General features: G+C 36.9%; 1 protein-coding gene and 1 long non-coding RNA gene across 2 annotated transcripts in view; one reads left to right on the top strand and one right to left on the bottom strand.

Annotated features, from left to right (window-relative positions):
• The window catches only part of LOC121377867 (voltage-gated hydrogen channel 1-like), a 73,724-nt gene that overhangs the window by 35,111 nt on the left and 15,379 nt on the right, over positions 1–23,234 (top strand). Inside the window, exons 2-5 of the mRNA XM_041505969.1 lie at positions 6,223–6,347; positions 7,021–7,277; positions 14,418–14,471; positions 15,754–15,892. Coding sequence (XP_041361903.1) covers positions 6,223–6,347; positions 7,021–7,277; positions 14,418–14,471; positions 15,754–15,892 — 575 coding nt within the window. The remainder of the gene's footprint in view (positions 1–6,222; positions 6,348–7,020; positions 7,278–14,417; positions 14,472–15,753; positions 15,893–23,234) is intronic.
• On the bottom strand, positions 541–4,054 carry LOC121377878. Its single transcript, XR_005958662.1, has 3 exons — positions 3,780–4,054; positions 3,501–3,563; positions 541–621 (listed from the first exon to the last, which is right to left on the bottom strand). It is a non-coding gene; the product is annotated as an uncharacterized LOC121377878 (long non-coding RNA).

The raw sequence follows: 23,234 nt of genomic DNA, 5'->3' as shown, positions 1-23,234 counted from the left end.
GTGTAGTCAGCATGTAGATAGTGCTAACTCATTTTTAAAATGTTTAGAAATACGTCTAACGGACCAGTTTATTCAAGAGAAAGATGCTACAATAGACAAATCTCCAAAATGTGCATTATATAAACTGCTGATAGACACTTTTTGTTTGCAATATTATCTTAGAATATCAATTCCTGAATGTTATGCCACGCTTATTACTAAATTTCGTGTATCTTCCCATCAATTGCTCATTGAACAAGGAAGATATTATGGTATAGAAAGATCGGAAAGAAAATGTAAATTGTGCAATAAGGACGATACAGAATTTTACGAATATCATTATTTTACGAATTATTACTGATATGTCCATTATTATACAGGTTTACGAATTACTTACATAAAAAAATATTATTGGTTCAAACCATACCTGTCTGTGTACACAGGTCGGATGACAGGGTGACTTCTTCCCCCCCCCCCCCCCATGTCATTTCTGTCAGATTGTCTAAATCGGTCGAAAATACGTTGAAGAAACAAAGTCACCAGCTTTCACTGCCCACATCCAAAGTTACATGCATTTAATTTATTATTTTGACTTCTCAATTGTTGTGTCTTGAAGCATTCTATATTGTACCAGACCTCGCTCTGAAAACAGAAGATGAAATGATGGGAGTGATTTATTGCTTCCCTCACTCAGATTATGGGGAGAAGCCATTAACAAATGACCATACTGGACATTGATATTTAATCAGAGAGGAAGCAGACTTCAAGAAAAAGTGCAAAATGCACTATTCTGACTGACACAGCTGTGAGAAACTGCATCGCAACTGAGAAGAGCAGCAAAAAATACAGAGTGCCAGCAAAACGGCATTTGGCAGACGCATACCAAGATACGGCTAAGTCCACTGCTACAAGTTTTGTGGAGGAATCAGAAGGTGTACATATTGCCTTTCAGGAGAAAGACCCAGAGCTGGGTGCTTATGTGCTCACTGAATACGTCCGGAAGCAGAGCACTGTTCACTATATCGGTGTAATCACACCACCAAAATATGACGATGAAGACTATAAAGTCCAATTTCTCAGAAAATCTACCAGGCATACTAAGTCATGTGCATTTATTGAGCCTATCCAGGAAGAAATAAGCTCAGTTGAAGCAGATTTGATTTTGGGAGTTCTTCCTAAATATATTGCGCAAACCACCAAACGGCAGAAGGGAATCAATTCAGTGTCAACTTTGATGAGTTCAATCTTGAATAAGATTCAGCATTAGCTTAGGACTAGGTGAAACTACACCGAGTCAATAACATAGTAAACCCTAAACAGGTACCGAGGTCATTGTTGAAAATGTAATTCACCCCTTAGTTTATTACAGTATGTGCATCTCAGATTGACATTTATTGCAGGAATAATAATTAATTTTTTTACATGTGTGTTGTTTCTCGCTAGTTTCACTGTTTGAGATCATGGCCCACAGGACCCCAATGGGTGGCTCACTGGTCCCTTACTCTGGGGTGCGATGAGCCATCATGGACCCTGTTACATAAGTGTCTCCCATAAAGATGTTGATGAAGATAACCTATCAAACTCTATGTTGTAATCAAGAGCAATAATGCCTCTATAAGCATGAACAGTTTTGCTATCAACAGCTATGAAGGTTTGAGTGAATTGGCCAAATATCTTAAAAATGGTTCATCGGTCCCCAGTTTCCCCTTACATGCCGATCGGTCCCCAGTTTCCCCATACATGCCGATCGGTCCCCAGTTTCCCCTAACATGCCGATCGGTCCCCAGTTTCCTCTAACATGCTGATCGGTCCCCAGTTTCCCCTAACATGCCGATCGGTCCCAGTTTCCCCTAACATGCCGATCGGTCCCCAGTTTCCCCTAAAATTCCGAGGTGAGCTAAAACTACTGTCTTTCAACTAGTCTTAGGGAGAAGAAGATTTTTGTTTTGTTTAACGACACCACTAGTGCACATTGATTTATTAAACATCGGCTATTGGATGTCAAATATTTGATAATTATGAGTCATCAGAGGAACGTCGTTACATTTTTCCATTAGCAGCAAGGGATCTTTTATATGCACTTTCCCACAGACAAGAAAGCACATACCACGGCCTTTGACCAGTTGGCTGGAACGAGGAAAACCCCAATCAGTTAAATGGATCCACCGAGGTGGTTCGATCCTGCGACTCAAGCACCTCAGGCGAGCGCTCAACCGACTGGGCTAAATCCCGTCCCTAGTCTCAGGGGAATGATGGGGAGCTGAAGTGATAGATATCCTTAAATGGCAGGGGCTTAATGCGCGTTCGGTTTGGGATCGATCCCCGTCGGTAGGCCCATTGGGCTATTTTTCACTCCAGCCAGTACACCACGACTGGCACATCAAAGGCCGTGGTATGTATTATCCTGTCTATGGGATGGTGCATATAAAAGATCCCTTGCTGCTAATCGAAAAGAGTAGCTCATGAAGTGGCGACAGCGGGTTTCCTCCCTCAATATCTGTGTGGTCCTTAACCATATGTCCGACGCCATATAACCGTAAATAAAATGTGTTGAATGCGTCGTTAAATAAAACATTTCCTTCCTTCCTTAAACGGCAAGATCAGTTATGCTATCAGCAAAGACCTTTTGAGAAAAGAAAGCTAAAAAAAAAAAAAAAAGGTTTTGTCTCGTACGAGAATAGCAGATTGCACATCAACCGATGCAGTCGTCATTGTTGTCTTTTTACAATAAGCTATTCTTGTGGATATTCTCGTACGCTAAAGGTTTGTTTTCTTTAACAACACCATTATCGTACGAGACACTCGTATTGTGTGACGTCGCCTTTAGGAAAGAGAAAACCCACTGCCATTTCACTGGTATACTCCTACCGAATGTGGTATTGTATTAGGAGTCGGAATACTGATGGTGGCAATTAACATTCATTCATTCATTCATTCATTCATTCATTCATACACACATTCATTCATTCATAAATACACACATTCATTCGTTCATTCATTCATAAATACACACATTTTTCTCTGAAATATTTATGTCATTTACTTTAATTAAGGGTGAGGGGTGGTAGTATTTATATCCGTGGTGTATACATCGATTGATACGCTGCAGGTAGGAGTTTTAGCCACATATGTTACTATTGTCGTCTATGGGATTTGATTTGGTGGTATACACCCTATATAATTGTCGTCTATGGGATTTGATTTGGTGGTATACACCCTATATAGTTGTTTGGTAGTAATGATAATATGAATAAATGTTGTTATTCAGATTCGGGGATTTTCGTTTAATTCTGGCAAAACAGGCCTCCCCACCACCTTCCTACAAAAATGGGAGTCCGTAAGCCTATTGATAACATCATGAGTGTACGAACAACAAGAGAATCCGTCATTGCAACGACCTTTAAATATTAAGTTACTTTGCTTTAACTATTTCCAAAGTGAGAAAACCATTATAATAAAATTCGCAACTGCACAAGTTTAGAGGGAATATATACAAAGCCGACTGATTAGCGCATACGTACGAGATCAAACTGAAGCACTTTTTGGCTACCATGTCTAAAGCTCGTGGGAAATAAAGGACGGAACTGAAAAAAAAAAAAAAAAAGCCTCAGACATGATATCGGTCTGTGATTCGTCATGTTGTGAACTTTGACCTCTCCAGTAATTTACGACAAAAGATCGATACATAGAAAATTAAATCTACACCAGACAATACACCGATTTAAAGCTAGAATCTCGAGTATATATTTTTATTATTAACCATTTAGAATATTATAGGTCATCCGGGTTAATATTCTTACTGATGCGCCCCATTCTTCGATATCCTTCCCTTGTTTTCATATGACGAGACTGTGAAGTTTACTGTGACGTCATCATTAAACTAATATTCCTTTCCTTGTTTACAGATGGCGAGACTGTTAAGTTTACCGTGACGTCGTCGTTAAACGAATTATTATGCCTTCCCATGTTTTCATATGGCTAGACTGTTAAGTTTACTGTAACGTCATCGTTAAACTAATGTTGCTTTCCTTGTTTACACATGTCGAGAGATACATTAGTCCACCATGACGTCAACATTAAACAAACATTTCTTTCTTTGTTTCCAGGTAACGAGACTGTTCAGTTCACACTGACATGATCGTTAATAAAATATTTCAGTCCGTTTTAAGATGGCGAGAGAGATATTGTTAGTTAAACAAACATTCCTTTCCTTGTTTACAGATGGCGAGATATGTTTCAGATCACAAACATTAAGTCCTTCTTTGGATATTGCCAGAGAGATTGTTCACCGTGGTGTGATTGTTAAACAAACATTAATTTTCTTGTTTTCAGATGGCGAGAGAGATTTTTCAGTCAACATGACGTCATCGTTGAATCAATGTGCTCTAGGTCTCACTACACAGATATCATCTGCCATTGAAACCCATGTTAAATTGCCCAACTTGAAGATTGCCAATAGAACGGGTTCTCGTTGGCACCAACAACATACACCATTGCGAACATACATTATATAAACATTTATTTTCACTCCAAAATTAAGAACATTTCCGTCTCAATTTTTTTGCTATATGACCGCATCTGGTTCGAACAGGTGGTTCATTAACCAATTCACTCTAGCTGTCCCTTACGTTATACACCCATGTCCCAAAAGGCCAATGCACAATATTACAAAATAACATGGGCAAAATACAGCCAGAAGGCTTACCATCAGACATACATCTTGTTTTAATTCTTCACCATTTCCTAGAAGTGAATATGTGAGCCATATCTTGTGTCACAATTTGGAACTATAGTGGACCGTGATCAATGAACTCTCACCCGGAAGTCAACTGTGTAGTGAGACCTTAAAGTCTATTGACAGATTTTGTCAAACTTAGTTTGAAGTCAGTTTGATAATTTGGGTCATTTACACCATGAGAAGCCATACTAGACCAGTGTAACTTATGAACTCTAAACAATACAATATGCTCTAGTGGCGTCGTTAAATAAAACAAACTTTTGTTTTTTTTACTAAACAATACACCAAAAGATAGATGCACCATACCATCCAATAAATAGAGGATAATAAACGAGTTACCAGTTATTATGAAATTTATGTCCCGAGTGAAATAATTTTCACTTGTCACGAGCTTTAGCGAGTGACAAATGAACATTATTTCACGAGGGACATACATTTGATAACTGGTACCGAATTTGTTATATTATTTATTACCCCAGCAATTTTCTTTTTTTTAAGCCTACATCGGCTACACCTCCATGTATATAGAAACGACGTAAACTACTTTACTGTTCTGGGTATTGTTTTAACTTTGTATTTTATTCACGGTTTACTGATAATTTTCAAAACCGAAAGTTCTATATATTCTGTATAAAAAATCAATAATGAATTGCATTAAACTACCATTTTATTACAAATTTAACACTAAAACCAGAAAGACGTAAAAGCAAACGCTTTAAATTACATGACGTCATTGTGTGTGCTTTGCAAAATTGTGATGATATCATATTTTGTACCGACAAGGTGATTGGTTTGTTGGCGTAAAATCGTCCAATAGTAGTGTACGTTAAATCAATGCATGATAATTTCATTATGATTTTTATTTTCCCCGTTATGAGTGCCTGCAGGGGTAATAAAACTTCATATCACATTGTTACTCCTTGGTCATCAACATAATAGATGACCATTAAACAAAGAGCCACTACATGATAATGTATGACCTTTTTGGTAGTTCTGGTATAAGAAACATTAGACATACATCTTGTTTCAATTCTTAACCATTTCCTAGAAGTGAATATGAGAACCATATCATGTGTTAGAATTAGGAACTATAGTGGATCGTGATCAATGAACTCTCACCCGGAAGTCAACTGTGTAGTGAGACCTCTAGTGGTGTTGTTCAACAAAACAAATTTTAATTTTAACTTCCATCGTTAAACAAACATTCCTTTCCACATTTACAAATAGCGAGAGAAGCTGACCGCCATTCTGCAGTGTAACAAAGTTCAGTACACCGTGACGTCATCGTTAAACAAACATTCCTTTTCGCATTTACAGATGGAGAGTGAAGCTGGCCGCCATTCTGCAGTGTAACAAAGTTCAGTACATCGTGACGTCATCGTTAAACAAACATTCCTTTCCTTGTTTACAGATAGCGAGAGAAGCTGACCGCCATTCTACAGTGTAACAAAGTTCAGTACACCGTTACGTCATCGTTAAACAAACATTCCTTTCCTTGTTTACAGATGGCGAGAGAAGCTGGCCGCCATTCTGCAGTGTAACAAAGTTCAGTACACCGTCATCGCCTTCGTCGTCCTCGACAGCGTCATCGTCATCCTGGAGCTGCTTCTAGACATGGGGATCATTGAACGTAAGTTTCAGTGATAACAGTGTGAAATTATGATAATTTTCATCATCACCATCATCATCACCATCATGACGACGACCGCCATCAATTTCATCGTTTCTTCTTTGTCTTCTTCCTCCTCTTCCTCTTCCTCACCATCACCATGACCACCATCACCATCACCATCATCACCATCACCATCACCATTACCATCACCATCACCATCATCACCATCACCACCACCACCACCACCACCATCACCATCACCATCACCACCACCACCACCACCACCACCACCACCATCACCATCACCATTATTACCATCACCACCATCATCACCACCATCATCACCACCACCATCATCACCATCACCATCACCATCATCACCACCATCACCATCACCATAACCATAACCATCACCATCATCACCATCACCACCACCATCACCATCACCATCACCACCATCATCACCATCACCATCTTCACCATCACCATCACCATCATCTTCATCATCACCACCACCATCACCATCACCATCACCATCACCACCATAACCATCACCATCATCATCATCATCATCATCATCTTGTTATTGTTGTTGTTCTTGTCCTCCTCCTTCTCCACCTCCACATCCTTCTCCCCCGTCTTCTTCTATAACATCCCTTTTCAGTGTCTCATTTCTCAAATTTGTTTTCAGTTCCAGAAAATCACCCCACCAACCAGACGGCGTCACTGGAAGGTGAACAGTACTCTAATATAACCGAGAACCATCACATAGTCCACCGGTCCGCCCCTCACGTCGAATACGAGATAGCAGTTAACGAGACGCATGCAAATGTCAGTGCACATGGCAACTATACTCACACAGCGCACCACGGACACACAAATAAGGAAATAGCAGAGCACGTGCTGCACTATGCAAGTTTAACAATCCTGACGTTGTTTGTCATCGAGGTATGAGTGTGACACCCTGGTAACTCGGGTTAGTTAAAGTTTCTTTTGTTTAACGACACCACTAGAGCACATTGATTTATTAATCATCGGCTATTGGATGTCAGACATTTTGTAATTTTGACATATAGTCTTAGAGAGGAAACCCGCTACTTTTGTGTGTTCTAGTGGTATCGTTAAACAAAACTAACTTTAAATTAATGGCAAGGCAAGGAAGGGCCACAAATACATTTGATAATTTGTAATTTAATTATACATTTTTCAATATATATTTCATTTAAACTATTCCTTTTAACAATGAAACATTAAATACACCAATGTATTAAGACAATATCAATTTAATTATATATATATATATATATATATATATATATATATATATATATATATATATATATATATATATATTAAAGGGACATACCCTAGTTTTTAAACACTAAGGCATATTTTTGACTATTAGAGCCGTTTTTCATAACTGAAATTATACTTTACTTAGATTTTATTGTTTAGATTAGCCATTTCCGTACATTCGGAGTGTTTTTGGTCGTCCTGGTGTTTTTAATATCACAAAATGCATTTCTCATATTTTTTAAAATGCACGTGCGTCTGAGAAGTAACAGTTATGGACTCAAGTTTTAGTCTATTTTTAGAGGATATTTCACCGTTTCAAAGTCACAGACTCATGTTTCACTCAATTGTAACTTTATTCAAATTGTTTAAGGTTTGTAGATTAACTAAACTTAGTGTCCATTTTTTACGGGCTGAAACTAGGGTCTGTCCCTTTAGGTAGTACTAGACCAAATAACTTCCGGCTGGGTAAAAGTTCGAGGTGCACCCAACGTTTGATAGAGAAGTGAACGCCACAAGTCCTGTGATTGGTTATAAATGTGAGTGTGTTGGTTGTAAAAAATAATAGTTTCATCTGGGTAAAAAAAAAATGCAATTTTATTTCATCTAGTACCAGTGTGTTAAGTAGCCTTGTGCTTGAAACATGTATGGGGTACCTGTAAAAAAAAGTACTCGAATTTTGTGCAAAACTAGGGTAGTCATAGACGCTATCCGTTATCTCAGAAACGAGCAGCTTGACCCCCAATTTGTTCTGATTCACTTTAAGTGTGAGAGGTGGTAGTATTTATATCCGTGGCGTTTATGTCGATTGATACGCTGCAGGTAGGAGTTTTAGCCACATATGTTACTATTGTCGTCTATGGGATTTGATTTGGTAGTATACACCTTATAGCACATATTCAGTGCATAATAAAAAATATTATGATTTTGTCATTTTATTTAATTAAACTATCCTGTTTGATTATTAGCCATCACTCGACAATGCAAGTTCACAGTGACCTTGACCTTGACAATAATCTCTGTACATGGCTCTGAATGGAGTTTGAATCAAAGTTAGCACTGAAGAAAAGTTGGTTTTGGCCTATAATTCATACTGTAAAGATTTCAATAATTTCTTTTTACATGGTATTTGACCTGCCATATACAACTGCTCTTAAATATGGTATTATATATAGGCAACCTGAACTAAGGTTTTAATAGCAATTTATTTTTATATTAAAAATAGCATGTGCCAATAGTGGGTTAATGTCTTTAGTTTCCATTAACATTGTTAATTTTTCATGTATGAAATTCTGAAAACTCAAATTTGTAAAGAACTTGATTTTTATTGTCATTTTGACATATTTATAGGGTGCTAAGTTATATTTTAGACAAATTTGTAGTTTTATGCAAAATTTTAAGTAAATTTCAAGAAAAACTTTACCAAAAACATAATTAAATTTGTTGTAACTATTGTGCCTTCTGTTCTAATTTATACATAACAATAAGGTTGCTAAACATATACTTAGATATCCAGATCATTTTTTTTTTTCTTAATAATCACTTAGTTAGCTCTCATGAAGAGCATTTTGAGTTTATACTAGATTCAGAACCATTTTTTTCAGATTTGATAATCTGCCTTGGCTTAAGTTGATAATTTATTTTATTGTTAAAGCTGTATTACCTAATGTTACTAGCTAAATAAAATGCTGGATTACAGATTGTAGGCATACATCCAATATACATATTGTATTCATCCGGATTAGAAAATAATGCAAGAAAATAGATGTTCGGGTAATTTTGTCATTTAAAAATAGCTTTTTTCAGTAATTAATCATAAATAAATGTGTGAAAGCTGCATGATAATTCCAGATATGACAACTATTAAAACCTCCAACTACAGTAGGCTATAAATAAAATATAGTCAGGAATATTGGTGGCTGCCAATGGTTTTTATGGTTCATTATGAAAATCAGCATGGCTGATGGATTTGAAATTCCCACACCTGGTAACTTGAAGACACCCACACCCAACATACAGGATTTCCTCCCAACACTAATGTTCAGGACAATAAGTCATTACTTCATACAGGTACAGTCATGTTTGTGTTTCCTTCCTCAGACAGTGTATTTTTTAATACTGATATTTCTTTGATGTGCCTGTTAAGGTCTTCATAATCTAGGGGTCAATCAAGTGCATGTGTTTTAATGGAATTCTTTAAAGGGGTAGAGGTAATCTGACTATCTTTGTTGTTTCTACATATATACCTGAGTACACACACCCAACTGAAAGTAAATATCTTCAGGAGTTTTATTTTAAAACATTTTGTTGTTTAATATGACATATTGCATTTGTACAAAACTACATGCAATATATATGCCTTTTGAGGTGTACACTATATTAGGTTGCACTGTAGAAACAACAGTTTCAGTGAGGTTGTCAGTTTATGTCAGAATACACCAGACCCTGGTTGTCATAAAGACACATAGCTGGACACTTTTTGAAAAATGTTTGTTAGCAGTATAGGTAGTACTAGACCAAATAACTTCCGGCTGGGTCAAAGTTCGAGGTGCACCCAACTTTTGATAGAGAAGTGAACGCCACAAGTCCTGTGATTGGTTATAAATGTGAGTGTGTTGGTTGTAAAAAATAATAGTTTCATCTGGGTAAAAAAAAATGCAATTTTATTTCATCTAGTACCAGTGTGTTAAGTAGCCTTGTGCTTGAAACATGTATGGGGTACCTGTAAAAAAAAAGTACTCGAATTTTGTGCAAAACTAGGGTAGTCATAGACGCTATCCGTTATTTCAGAAACGAGCAGCTTGACCCCCAATTTTTTCTGATTCACTTTAAGTGTGAGAGGTGGTAGTATTTATATCCGTGGCGTTTATGTCGATTGATACGCTGCAGGTAGGACTTTTAGCCACATATGTTACTATTGTCGTCTATGGGATTTGATTTGGTAGTATACACCCTATAAGTGATTTGATGGTGCTAGCGGTCAGTCATGGGACATAACCGACAATGCATTTCTTGTCAGTAAATATCGTATGTTGTAATTATATTTTAAGAAAACCTCTTATTTCTATTTAAAAACAAATATTGGAATACAAGATAAAATTTAACATGTAACACTTATCTGAACCTCGAGCAAACGCTTTATTGCTATTAAAATATACTTCCAATGCTTTATTAATAATTCTGTATGTCGGTATTTACATTGCTAATATATGGGCGGAACCTTGGAACCGACCATCCTTCTAAAACATTAAAGATACCTTCATGTTGCTCTGACGAAATTTCGTTTATTTGTCTATTGTCTTGTTTTTGTGTTGTTTTCTTTCAATATTTTAAAGGAAAAACACATATCCCCCCCCCCCCTCCCCCCGCCACCCGATTATGATCGGTAAAGTGTCTCTTAATTTACGTTATATCTGACATAACCAATTATAGCCAACAGCCTGGGAACTGGGAAACTCTATTAACGTGCCCCTATCCACAGAGGTTCAGGCACGCCCACTACGGATGTAGCCTCTGACTTCGCCAGTGATCAACTCCGGAGCGGGGGGGAGGGGGGGGGGGGGCAACAGCCTTTCGTATCTAAGTGACGTGTGAGTTTTTATCCTTTCTGAAAAAACTATTTTTCCTGTGATAAATTGACCCCTACTCCCATTTCCTATGCCCGCTCATGTTTAAACAAAGGGTGACAAACGCGACCGCATCTATTACCGAGCATGAGACATATAATTAAGTTCATTGTTCTATTTATTACCCCAGACGATTTTAATGGCGTCAGTCTAAACCATTAACATACTCAGAGACATAGTCTAATTAGTGTCTTACTCCAAAAGTGTTTGTGTTTTGGTTAACGATGCCACTAGAGCACATTGATTTATTGACTATTGGAAAGGAAAGGAAGTGTTTTATTTAACGACGCACTCCACACATTTTATTTTACGGTTATATGGCGTCGGACATATGGTTAAGGACCACACAGATATCGAGAGGAAACCCGCTGTCGGCACTTCACGGGCTACTCTTTTCGATTAGCAGCAAGGGATCTTTTATATGCACCATCCCATAGACAGGATAGCACATACCACGGTCTTTGTTGTACTAGTCGTGGTGCACTGTCGGGGATCGATCCCAAACCGACCGCGCATCAAGCGAACGCTTTACCGCTGAGCTATGTCCCGCCCAGACTTTATGGAACTACAATACAACATAATTAGGAGCTAAATAGCAGATGAGATAAAAACCGTCCGCGCATCAAGCGAGCGCTTTACCACCGGGCTACGTCTCGCCCCTCGACTATTGGATGTCAAACTGTTGGTAATTTTAACAGTCACCAGAGAAAACCCGCTACACGTTTTTCGATTAACAACAAGGAATCTTTTGTATGCACTATGACAGCAAATACGATTTATTTTTATATAACAGTCGTGGGGACACTGGTTGGGACGGAAAAAACAACCAGAGAATGGGTGGACAGTGTAGTTGTGATCCTATGACCTAAGGACACCAGGCGAGCTGAATCTCGAAACCCGAGATGTTAAGATTATGAAATAAATTGTTATTTTGTTCAGAACTGGTTCCGGTTTTTTTAAAGTTAAAAGCAGGGGCCAGTAACCCAGTACTAAAATACTCGCCTGATGCGCTGTCGGTGGGCCCATCGGGCTCTTTCTCGTTCCAGCCAATGCACCACGACTGGTATATCAAAGGTCATGGTATGTGCTATCCTGTCTGGGATGGTGGACATAAAAGATCCCGTGCTACTAATGGAAAAATGTAGCGGGTTTCATCTATAAGACTATGTCAAAATTACCAAATATTTGACATCTATAAACCTATGATTAATAAATCAATGGGCTTTGCTGGTGTCGTTAAACAAAGCAAACTTTAGTCTGACCACTTGGGTGAGTGTTCAGTGGTTACGTCTGGCATTGTAACGAGCCACCACGTACAATGACCTTTGAGTTAGTGATATGTTTATTCAAGCGATATGACAGATGCTAATGTATTAGCTTTTATCAGATCTACAGACCGAGGTCACCAAACTAAAGAATAAGATCTGGTTATAGTGCGACACTATATAGACCGTATAGACTCCAGCTGGGTTTGCCTATACTGGTAAATGGGCCCACCAACGGGGATCGATCCCAGACTGACCGCGCATCAAGCGAACGCTTTAACCACTGGGCTACGTCCCGCCCCTTGTAACAAATAAAGATCAATGAGTGATGTTCCAATGATCGATGATAATAAAAATCGATCGGTTGGGTTCTACCGATGTGATAATCGATTATAAAAATCCATAATCGATTGTGTGGGAAAAGATTAACTGTCATAGTTCGCCTAGTTTAGATGATACAGTTGTTCTAAATAGGTTGGAGTTTGGGTTTATTTTCACGTGTACCTAAAGAAAAATAAGATATTAAATAGTTCTTAAAGGTTTAATTAGCGGTTTATAGGGTGAACACGACAAACTATGCCAGGGCCCTGTTCCACGAAGAGTTCTTAGCGCTAAGATCACCTTAAGTGCATAACTACCGTATGCATTTAAGGTGATCTTAGCGCTAAGATTACTTTAAATGTATAGCTACCGTATGCACTTACGGTGATCTTAGCGCTACGATTACTTTAAATGTACAGCTACCGTATGCACTTACGGTGATCTTAGCGCTACGATTACTTTAAATGTACAGCTACCGTATACACTTACGGTGATCTTAGCGCTAAGATTACTTTAAATGCATAGCTGCCGTATGCACTTACGGTGATCCTAGCGCTAAGATTACTTTAAATGCATCGCTACCGTATACACTTACGATGATCTTAGCGCTACGATTACTTTAAATACATAGCTACTGTATGCACTTAAGATGATCTTAGCGCTAAGATTACTTTAAATGCATAGCTACAGTATACACTTACGATGATCTTAGTGCTACGATTACTTTAAATACAAAGCTACCGTATGCACTTAAGATGATCTTAGCGCTACGATTATTTTAAATGCATAGCTACTGTATGCACTTACGGTGATCCTAGCGCTAAGATTACTTTAAATACATAGCTACCGTATGCACTTACAGTGATCTTAGCGCTACGATTACTTTAAATGTATAACTACCGTATGCACTTAAGGTGATCTTAGCGCTACGATTACTTTAAATTCATAGCTACCATATGCACTGACGATGATCTTAGCGCAGAGATATCTTCGTAACACGGAGCCCTGGTCGTTATAATTTAAATCCTTATAAAGTCCATATAATTCTAACCGATTGTGGGATCAAAAGTTGATGGCTTGGTGCAAACCGATTATAACCAATGATCAATGTTGAAATCCCAACCGATTCCTATCACTACTACTAATATCGTGGGTGGACTTTTCAAAATCTGTAATCACGGATTCAGAATATGACTGGGTATTTTACGTATTTTAAAGGCATATTGTCACAGACCACTGACCTATTACATGGCCTAACAAAGTATTACTAAAAAAAAAAATATATATTTGATTTGTCCCTAAATGTACTTTATTCAACCATCTACGTAACCACCATACTGCACTTATTAATGATATTTTGTAAAAATAATTGAATTATGGCAATGGTCCATAATTCAAACATTAACATTGCTGAGAGGCTTGACATGAAATTTCACTCCATTATGGTGTAGTTAAAGTGATGCAATAGCTAGATTTGGTCTGTAAAAAGTTATGTAATTTTGATTTATTATTCATTTTTCGAAAAATAAGGTCCTTAAATCTGTGACAGTATGCCTTTAATGTTTTCTTTGGTGTTTTATTAGGTGATAGCCAAGGTTGCCGCAGAAGGAATACACTTGCTGCAACATAAAATGGAGGTAAGAGATTTTCTCGATATCCTAATTACACCCCAAAACAAACTTTAACTCTATTTATTACAAACCCATTTAATTTTACTATAGTAGTAAAAACCATTAAGACCGTGTTGTAACAAAATATTTTATTGAAAATCTGTGCTATACAAGTTATTTATTGCAGTCGACCACTAACCGGTCTCGTGATATATAATAATCTTGCGCACTATAAACGAGTGCACTAAGCAGCATGGGGAAAAAACCGGTATGTCGTTCTGTATATATATTGTACAAAATAAATTGGTTTCTGGTTTTACAAAGCATATAAAGCTGGCATTTTTGTGTGCATTACTGATTAAAAAAAAAGTACTCATTTACAGTGTTCATGAATCAACTGTGATGAAAACGTGCTCACGTGATGTAGCACTAGCAGAAACTGAACGAAGAATCTACTCGCCTTTCATTAAATTTGTTGAAATTAAAAGTTGTTTGTTTTGTTTAACGACACCACTAGGGCACATTGATTTATTAATCACCGGTTGATGAATGTTAAACATTTTGTAATTTGTCTCGTAGTCTTCAGAGCAAACCCGCTACATTTGTTTTTGCAATCAGCAGCAAGGGGTCTTTTATATGCACTTTCCCCATAGACAGGACAGCACACACATTCGTGGGACACTGGTTGAGACGGGGGAAAACCCAATATGAGAATGGGTCCACTGAGGTGGCTCGATCCTACGACGCAACCACGACAGGCGAGCGTTCTATCGACTGGGCTAATTTGGTAATAGTGTAATAAATATATAAAAGCGAGAGCCTGAAATTGTGCTAAAAATCCACAATTTTAAAGTAACATACCCTAGTTTTTAAACACTACCGCGTATTTCTCACTATTAAAGCTGCTTTTGATAACTGAATTCAGACATTACTTAGATTTTATTGTTTAGATTAGCCGAAGTTTTTTATGGTCATCCTGGCATTTGTAATGCCACAAAATGCTGTTTTTCATAATAAAAAAAAAAAAAAACCGCACGTATCTCTGAGAAGTAACGGTTATGGAGAAGAGCTCTAGTCTACTTTAGAGGGTATTTCCCGATTTCAACGTCACAGACTCTTACTTCCATCTGTTATAACATATCCTGGCGTGTTACAAGTTAGTAGATTAGCCAAACGTAGCGTCTATTTTCAGTCTAGGGTTTACGTCTTTTATAATTAGTTACTTTCACGATTGTCTCCCTTTGTGTTACCCTCGCACGGATTTTCTCCAACGTGAAATGTTTTTCGAGTTTTTGTTTTTGGATTTCAGGTTTTTGACGCCATCGTCGTGTTGGTTTCATTCTCCATCGACGTCGCCTTCTCGTTCGCCCACGTGTCCGACGCAGCACGTGACGTTGCGGGGTTCATGGTTGTACTGCGCATGTGGCGAGTAACCCGGATCATAAACGGTACTGGTCAATATGTCAATGTTATGTCTTGTACATGTGTGTTACAGTTTATAATGTTTGTTTTGTTTCACGACACCACTAGAGCACATTGATTTATTAATGAGCAATTTAAGGAAACCCGCTGCATTTTTCCATTAGTAGCAAGGGATCTTTTATATGCACCATCACATACCACGGCTTTTGATATACCAGTCGTTGCGCACTGGCTGGGACGAGAAATAGCCCAATGGGCCCACCGACGGGGGTCGATCCAAAACCGACCGCGCATCATGTGAGTGCTCACCACTGGGCTACGTCCCACTCCCGTGTTACAGTTACTCAAAACATAAAATCAGTGTTTTGCAAGGGCCACGTAACGGGGGCGGGAGGGGGCAGGCGGATTTCCTCGATTCCCACTTTTCCCTATTATTGTGCTCAGAATTCAGGAAATGCCATATTTGAACACCATAAATTCAAACTTTTGGATTCTTAAATTTCCTTTCCCCGGGCCATCAGTTTAATATTGCCCTCCCCACCCCCACTTTCAAATACACTCCGCAGGCCCTGTGTTTCGTGTAGACAAACAAGCACATATTGACAGTTGGATCCAACAGCCGATGATTAATAAATCAATGTGCTCTAGTGGTTTCGTTAAACAAAACGAATTTTATATTGACAGTTAGTTTGGGATATTGAAACAGACACACGATCAGACAGAGAGACATACAAACAGACAGACTGATATACAAACAGACAGACAGACAGACAGGGAGCTTCAGATAGACTAACGGACGGAGTAGTTAACACATGGATAGACGTAGGCACATACGTGATATCATCGTATTTCTGTCCGCTGTTTGCTCTATCGGATTTGATTTAGGTCTCACTACGCAGTTCACTTCCATTATAGTTCCTAATTGTAACATATGTTGTGGTTCACATATTCATTTCTAGTAATCGGGGAAGAATTGAAATCATTGGTCTTGTTCAATGGTAAGCATGGCTGGATGTTGCCCATGCTATTTTGTAATATCGAGCTTGACGTTTTGGGACATGGGTGTACAGTGGAAGAGCCAGTGGATGTGAATGGATTCCTGAACCAGCTGTTCGGACAGGTCATACAGCTAAAAACTGAGACGGAAATGTTCTCAATTTTGGAGTGAAAATAAATGCTTACATAATGTATGTTCGCAACGGTGTATGTTGTTAGTACCAACAAGAACCCGTTCTATTGCCAATCTTAATTTGAAGTTGGGCAATTTAACATGAATTTCAATGGCAGATGACATCTGTGTAGCGCTCTTAAAACCTAACGAATATAGTTTAAAAAACAATTGTGATTAAAGGCATATTGTCACAGACCACTGACCTATTTAATGGTCTAACAAAGTATTACCTGAACAAATATAATTTGATTTGTCCCTAAATGTACTTTATTCAACCATCTTCATAGCCACCATACTCCATTTATTAATGATATTTTGTAAAAAATAATTGAATTATGGCAATGGTCCATAATTCAAAAATTAAAATTGCCGAGAGGGATGACATAGATTTCACTCCATCATGGTTCAGTTAAGGTGATGCGATAGCTAGATTTGGTTTCCAACAATTAATATAATGTTTTTTTATTGTCTATTTTTAGAGAAATAAGGTCCTTAAATCTGTGACAGTATGCCTTTAAAGCATATTGATTCCTTAACCATTTGCTACTGGATGTCAGACATTTGATAATTAAGACACCGGAGTCTTAGAGGAAGCACGCAACATCTTTCCATTAGCAGCAACGGATCTGTTATATATATATATATATATATATATATATATATATATATATATATATATATATGTGTGTGTGTTTGTGTATGTATGTGTGTGTGTGTGTGTATATGTATATATGTATGTATATATATATATATATATATATATATATATATATATATATATATGTGTGTGTGTGTGTGTGTGTGTGTGTGTGTATGTATATATGTATATATATATATATATATATATATCTATATATATATGTGTGTGTGTGTGTGTGTGTGTGTATGTGTGTGTGTGTATGTATGTATGTATGCATGTATGTTTGGTTGTATATATACATACATACATACATACATACATACATACACACACACACACACTTTGTCATGTTCCCACTGACAGGAAGACACGTCATACAACGTCCTATGGGGCATTGGTTGGGTTTTGTGTTTCACGACACCATTAGAGCACATTGGTTTATTAATCAACGGCTATTGGACATCCAACATTTGGTGATTCTGACATATAGTCATAGAGAGAAAACTCGCTATATTTTTTCATTAGTAGCAAGGGGTCTTTTATATGCACCATTCCACAGACAGGATAGCACATACCACGGCTTTGATAAACCAGTCGTGGTGCACTGGTTGTAACGAGAGATAATTCAATGGGCCCAGTGATTAAGATCGACCCCAAACCAACCGCGCATCAGACGAACGCTTTACCAGTCGTGGTGCACTGTTGTTGTTGTTGGTTTTTTTGTGTGTTTTTTTTGTTTTTTTAAATAAAGTTTATTGACCCCAGAAAACAAATATAGTAGTACCAGGGCTGGGGCCCTAGTATCGCTACTTTACAATCATTTAGTATGTTAAACATTGTATATATATATATGTATATATACCGGCCTCGGTGGCGTCGTGGCAGGCCATCGGTCTACAGGCTGGTAGGTACTGGGTTCGGATCCCAGTCGAGGCATGGGATTTTTAATCGAGATACCGACTCCAAACCCTGAGTGAGTGCTCCGCAAGGCTCAATGGGTAGGTGTAAACCACTTGCACCGACCAGTGATCCATAACTGGTTCAACAAAGGCCATGGTTTGTGCTATCCTGCCTGTGGGAAGCGCAAATAAAAGATCCCTTGCTGCCTGTCGTAAAAAGAGTAGCCTATGTGGCGACAGCGGGTTTCCTCTAAAAACAGTGTCAGAATGACCATATGTTTGACGTCCAATAGCCGATGATAAGATAAAAAATCAATGTGCTCTAGCGGCGTCGTTAAATAAAACAAACTTTACTTATATATATATATATATATATATATATATATATATATATATATATATATATACACACACACACAGATAGATAGATAGATAGATAGATATAGATATAAATATATAGATATATATAGCACATTAATCAAACAGTTATAATGGACAGATACATGTAAAACATAGTTTATAGTTTTATGGGGTTAATAGAGAAGCTAGAAATAATAGAAATAAAGAGATGGAAGGAGAGAAAGAAAGAAGATTGAAAGATTGAAGGAAAGGAAAATTAAATTAATTTAAAGGATAAATTGCAATAGAAAATAGTACATTTATCATCATTATTATCATCACCACTACCGTCATTACCATTACCATTACTACTAATGTATTATTATTTCACATGTATAGGGATAATGTATAAGATGTCAATTTAATTTAAAATCAAAACAGAATAGTAAAAGAAGATAGAAAAAAAAGAGTGCTTGGAAGGGTAAGAACCATGTGTATGGAAGAGAAGAAAAAACATTGAAAGAAGGCAGTATTGTGAAAAAACAACAATTAATAAGGTTTGCTTTGGACGAAATCTATTTCCAGATAAGCTACGTTTCTGCTTTTTTCTGTTGGTAAAAAGTGGTATTGTTAAGTTTCATTCAATAAAAAGGTCAAGCCAAGAATTCCATTTTTTATGGAAAGTTTCATAGCTACAATTTTTAAAAAGAATATATTTTTCGATATATTGCCTGCAGCCTCTTTCTAATTCAAATGATTCAGAGAGAAATCCATTTTGTATTATACTTAATCGGGAATTATTATACAGTGTTTTAATCCAGTTTTGAATTGACGTTTTAAAGTTAAACATATCAAGTGTTTTATGTATAAAAGACCAGGATAATCTTTTTCAAAATCAATTAATAATAGTAGTCCCGGAATGTCATTCATTTCGGTGTAAAACATGATATCGTATATTAATCTTGTATTTTCGCCTATGTATCTATCCTTTATAAACCCAGTTTGATCTTTGTTAATTATTTTATCAAGAACCCTTTTAATTATATTTGCAATACAGCCAGAGGCTATTTTATAAGTACAATTTAGAAGAGTTATAGGCCGCTAATTTTTAAAGAATTCTTTAGATTTATTTGGTTTAGGAATACATGTTATAATACCTAACTTTTGTACGTTAGACACTTCTTTAATACTGTAACTATAATTAATAGACCGAACTATAAACTGTCCAATATCACTCCAGAAAAAAAAATCAGCTGTAAACCCATCCGAACCGGGACTCGTCATTTTTCATATTTTAAAGAAAAGTTAACACTTCTAAATATGTTATTTCACCCTATAGCTCCTCTGCTTCCATGTCTGTCAAGATATTAAATTTAAATTGAGACATTATTTCTGTGAGGTCCTTATTATTTCTTTTGCAGATGATGGGGAGTATAAATTGTTTTTTAAAATTTTGTTTCTTTTAGAATCTCATCTTGATAATTAATTTCTGTTCCATTTTCTAACTGTAATTTTGATATCAGTTTACTGTAATAATTTCTAGATTCTAAATTACAAAAATATTTTCATGGTTTTTCACCATCTTTGATCCATTTAATATCTTGATCTTATATAATAACCTTTAAGTTTTTCTTGTCTCAGTTCTAATAATTATATTTTTTCACTTTCAGTAGTATCTAAGTCGAACATATTCTCATCTTCTTCTAGTGCTTTGATTTCGTCACATATTTTTTGTTCTAATTCATTATGGTTTTTCTTTTTGTAAGCAGAAAAAGCTATTTTTTTTACCTCTTATTTCCATAAGTAATGTTTCTAAAAAGAGTTGACTATTTATTACAAATTGCATTTCATCGTTTGAAACCATATTTAGATTTTAAAAATCATATACTGGTACAGCAGACTGACATTTTTCGTTAATAATTATTTCTTTTACGACATTTACATAATCCCTGTCCGTTAATAATGAATTATTAAATTTCCAAAGTCCTCTGCCTTTCTTTGTTGGATTTAAAGTTAACAATGGAACTACTCCTGAATGGTCTGATCTATAACTATTTTCAATTAAAACATTTTCATCAACAGACATTAGGTTATTGGATAACAAGAAATAGTCTAACCGAGCTCGTTTAACTGGGTTTTTTTTCTCTCCAAGTATATCTTTTTAAACGAGTATGTAATTCTCTAAATGGATCCTTAGGATCAAGTGTGTCTACATATTCCAAAAGCTTTTTCTGTGATTCTGGATGGTTGACGTTTACATAATACTTCGTGTCTAATGTTTGGTTTAATACTAGATTAAAATCTCCACATAATATATAACTTTCGTCTTCGAAATCTTCAATATATTCTAGAATATTTTGAAAAAAATTAGGATCATCTATATTAAATCCGTATATATTCACAAGGGTAATTCTTTCACCTTCTATAGTCATATCTACAACAATAAAATTACCTAAGTTGTCCATCTTGGTGTTACGTATATCAAGCTCAAAATTATTATTATACAAAAATCGCAACACCGCTTGCGTTTCCTGTATAAGAACTGAATAAACATTTGTATCCCCACTGAATCTGAATATAAGGTTCTAGTTGTTTTTTTAAATGCGTATCTTGCAGGCAATAAATATTGAATTGTTTATTTTTTAAAATAATTTAATATATCTTGTCTCTTTTCCGGATTCCCTAAGCCTTGGCAGTTGAGCGTAATACTGTTCAAAGTGGCCATCGTGTCATCCTAAAGTATAACATAATGTATAGCTCGCTTGTAAATGATTTCTGATAAAACAGATATAAACGACAAGAAAAGGAGAAACAGATGCAAGATAGAAAGTGGTGCACTGGTTAGAGCAAGAGATAACACCATGGTCTCACTGACTGGGATCGATCCTAGACCGACCGCACATCAGGCGAGTGTTTTGCCACTGGGTTAATTCACTGGTTGGGAATGATAGAAAAAAATCAGAGAATGGGTCCACGCAGGTGATTCGATCCTACAACCTGGCTGTCGTTATGTTATTTATAATTTACATTTTCTCTTTATCAACAGACATCCGGTCGTGGTCTGCAGTATTTGCGATCTCTCGACATTCGATTGATATTTTCTTTCAATTCAGTGTGACAGACTGCAACCTTTTTTTGCTCTCCTCTCTCTCTCCATGCGTTCGATAAGACGGGATGTTATGTCATGATAAAGCTGAAGGCTACTTTACCAACCGGCGGTTCCAGAAAGCCTTGCAGTGGGGTGCAATGGAGATATGGTTAACACTAGTGTGTGCATGTTGTGGGAAGCTGTATGGAATATAGAATGTAGATGAAGTTACAGACAGGAACTTGGGATGGGATGTCAATGGAATATGGTGGTATTTGTAAACTAAGCGGTAAGGTAGATAACGTTAATTTTGACTGTGACAGGGGAAATGAGTTTTTAGTTTGGAATCTAGGCTATGAAGTAGAAAACTTTTGACCGTGAGTGGGGATTGTGGCGGATCTATTGGTATTTGGAATCTAGACGTTGATGGAGATGACATTTGGCTGTTGGTGGGGATGATGACGGAACTGAGTTGTATTTGGAATCTAGATGTTGATGGAGATGACATTTGGCTGTTGGTGGGATGGTGATGGAACTAGGTTGTATTTGGAATCTAGACGTTGATGGAGATGACATTTGGCTGTTGGAGGGGATGGTGACGGAACTGGGTTGTATTTGGAATCTAGGCCATGATGTAAATGTCAGTTCACTGTAAATGTCATTTGACTCTAAATGTCAGTTGACTGTAAGTGTCATTTGACTGTAAATGCCATTTGACTGTAAGTGGTGATGCTAATGGATTATTGTGATGTAACTGGGTAATATAATATGGAAGCTAGACGGTAATGAAGAATACATTTGACTGCACGTGAGGATTCCGATGGATGTCAATCCACACTGAAATGTGCGAATATAACAAACGTTGAAATGAAAGTGAAAATATGGATGAACGTAGAACAAAATAGTTTGCGTCTGCTGTGTCTGCAGAATTTAAAATTTTAAATAAAATAAAACCATAAAAGGTAATTTATTTTACAAATGGTAAATATTAAAATTTAAAACGGTTCTTGCATTCTTCTTCATTCGTATCTATAGCTGAAGTGTGTATGTGCAACAGGTTTCCTTTTTGAACTCGCCATTGTAAACGTGCAGAGAAAAACATTTCTATGTAGTATAGGAATACACATAAAATACAGCGCACTTGAAACATATTGTTAATCAATATGTAGCACCACGACGCCGAGGTCACGGTGACATAGTGTGGTTTCAGTCGATATGATCACAAATCGAG

Source organism: Gigantopelta aegis, chromosome 2 (genome assembly GCF_016097555.1).
Source record: "Gigantopelta aegis isolate Gae_Host chromosome 2, Gae_host_genome, whole genome shotgun sequence".
Taxonomy (NCBI): domain Eukaryota; kingdom Metazoa; phylum Mollusca; class Gastropoda; order Neomphalida; family Peltospiridae; genus Gigantopelta; species Gigantopelta aegis.
This window is presented reverse-complemented; position numbering and strand designations above follow the sequence as displayed.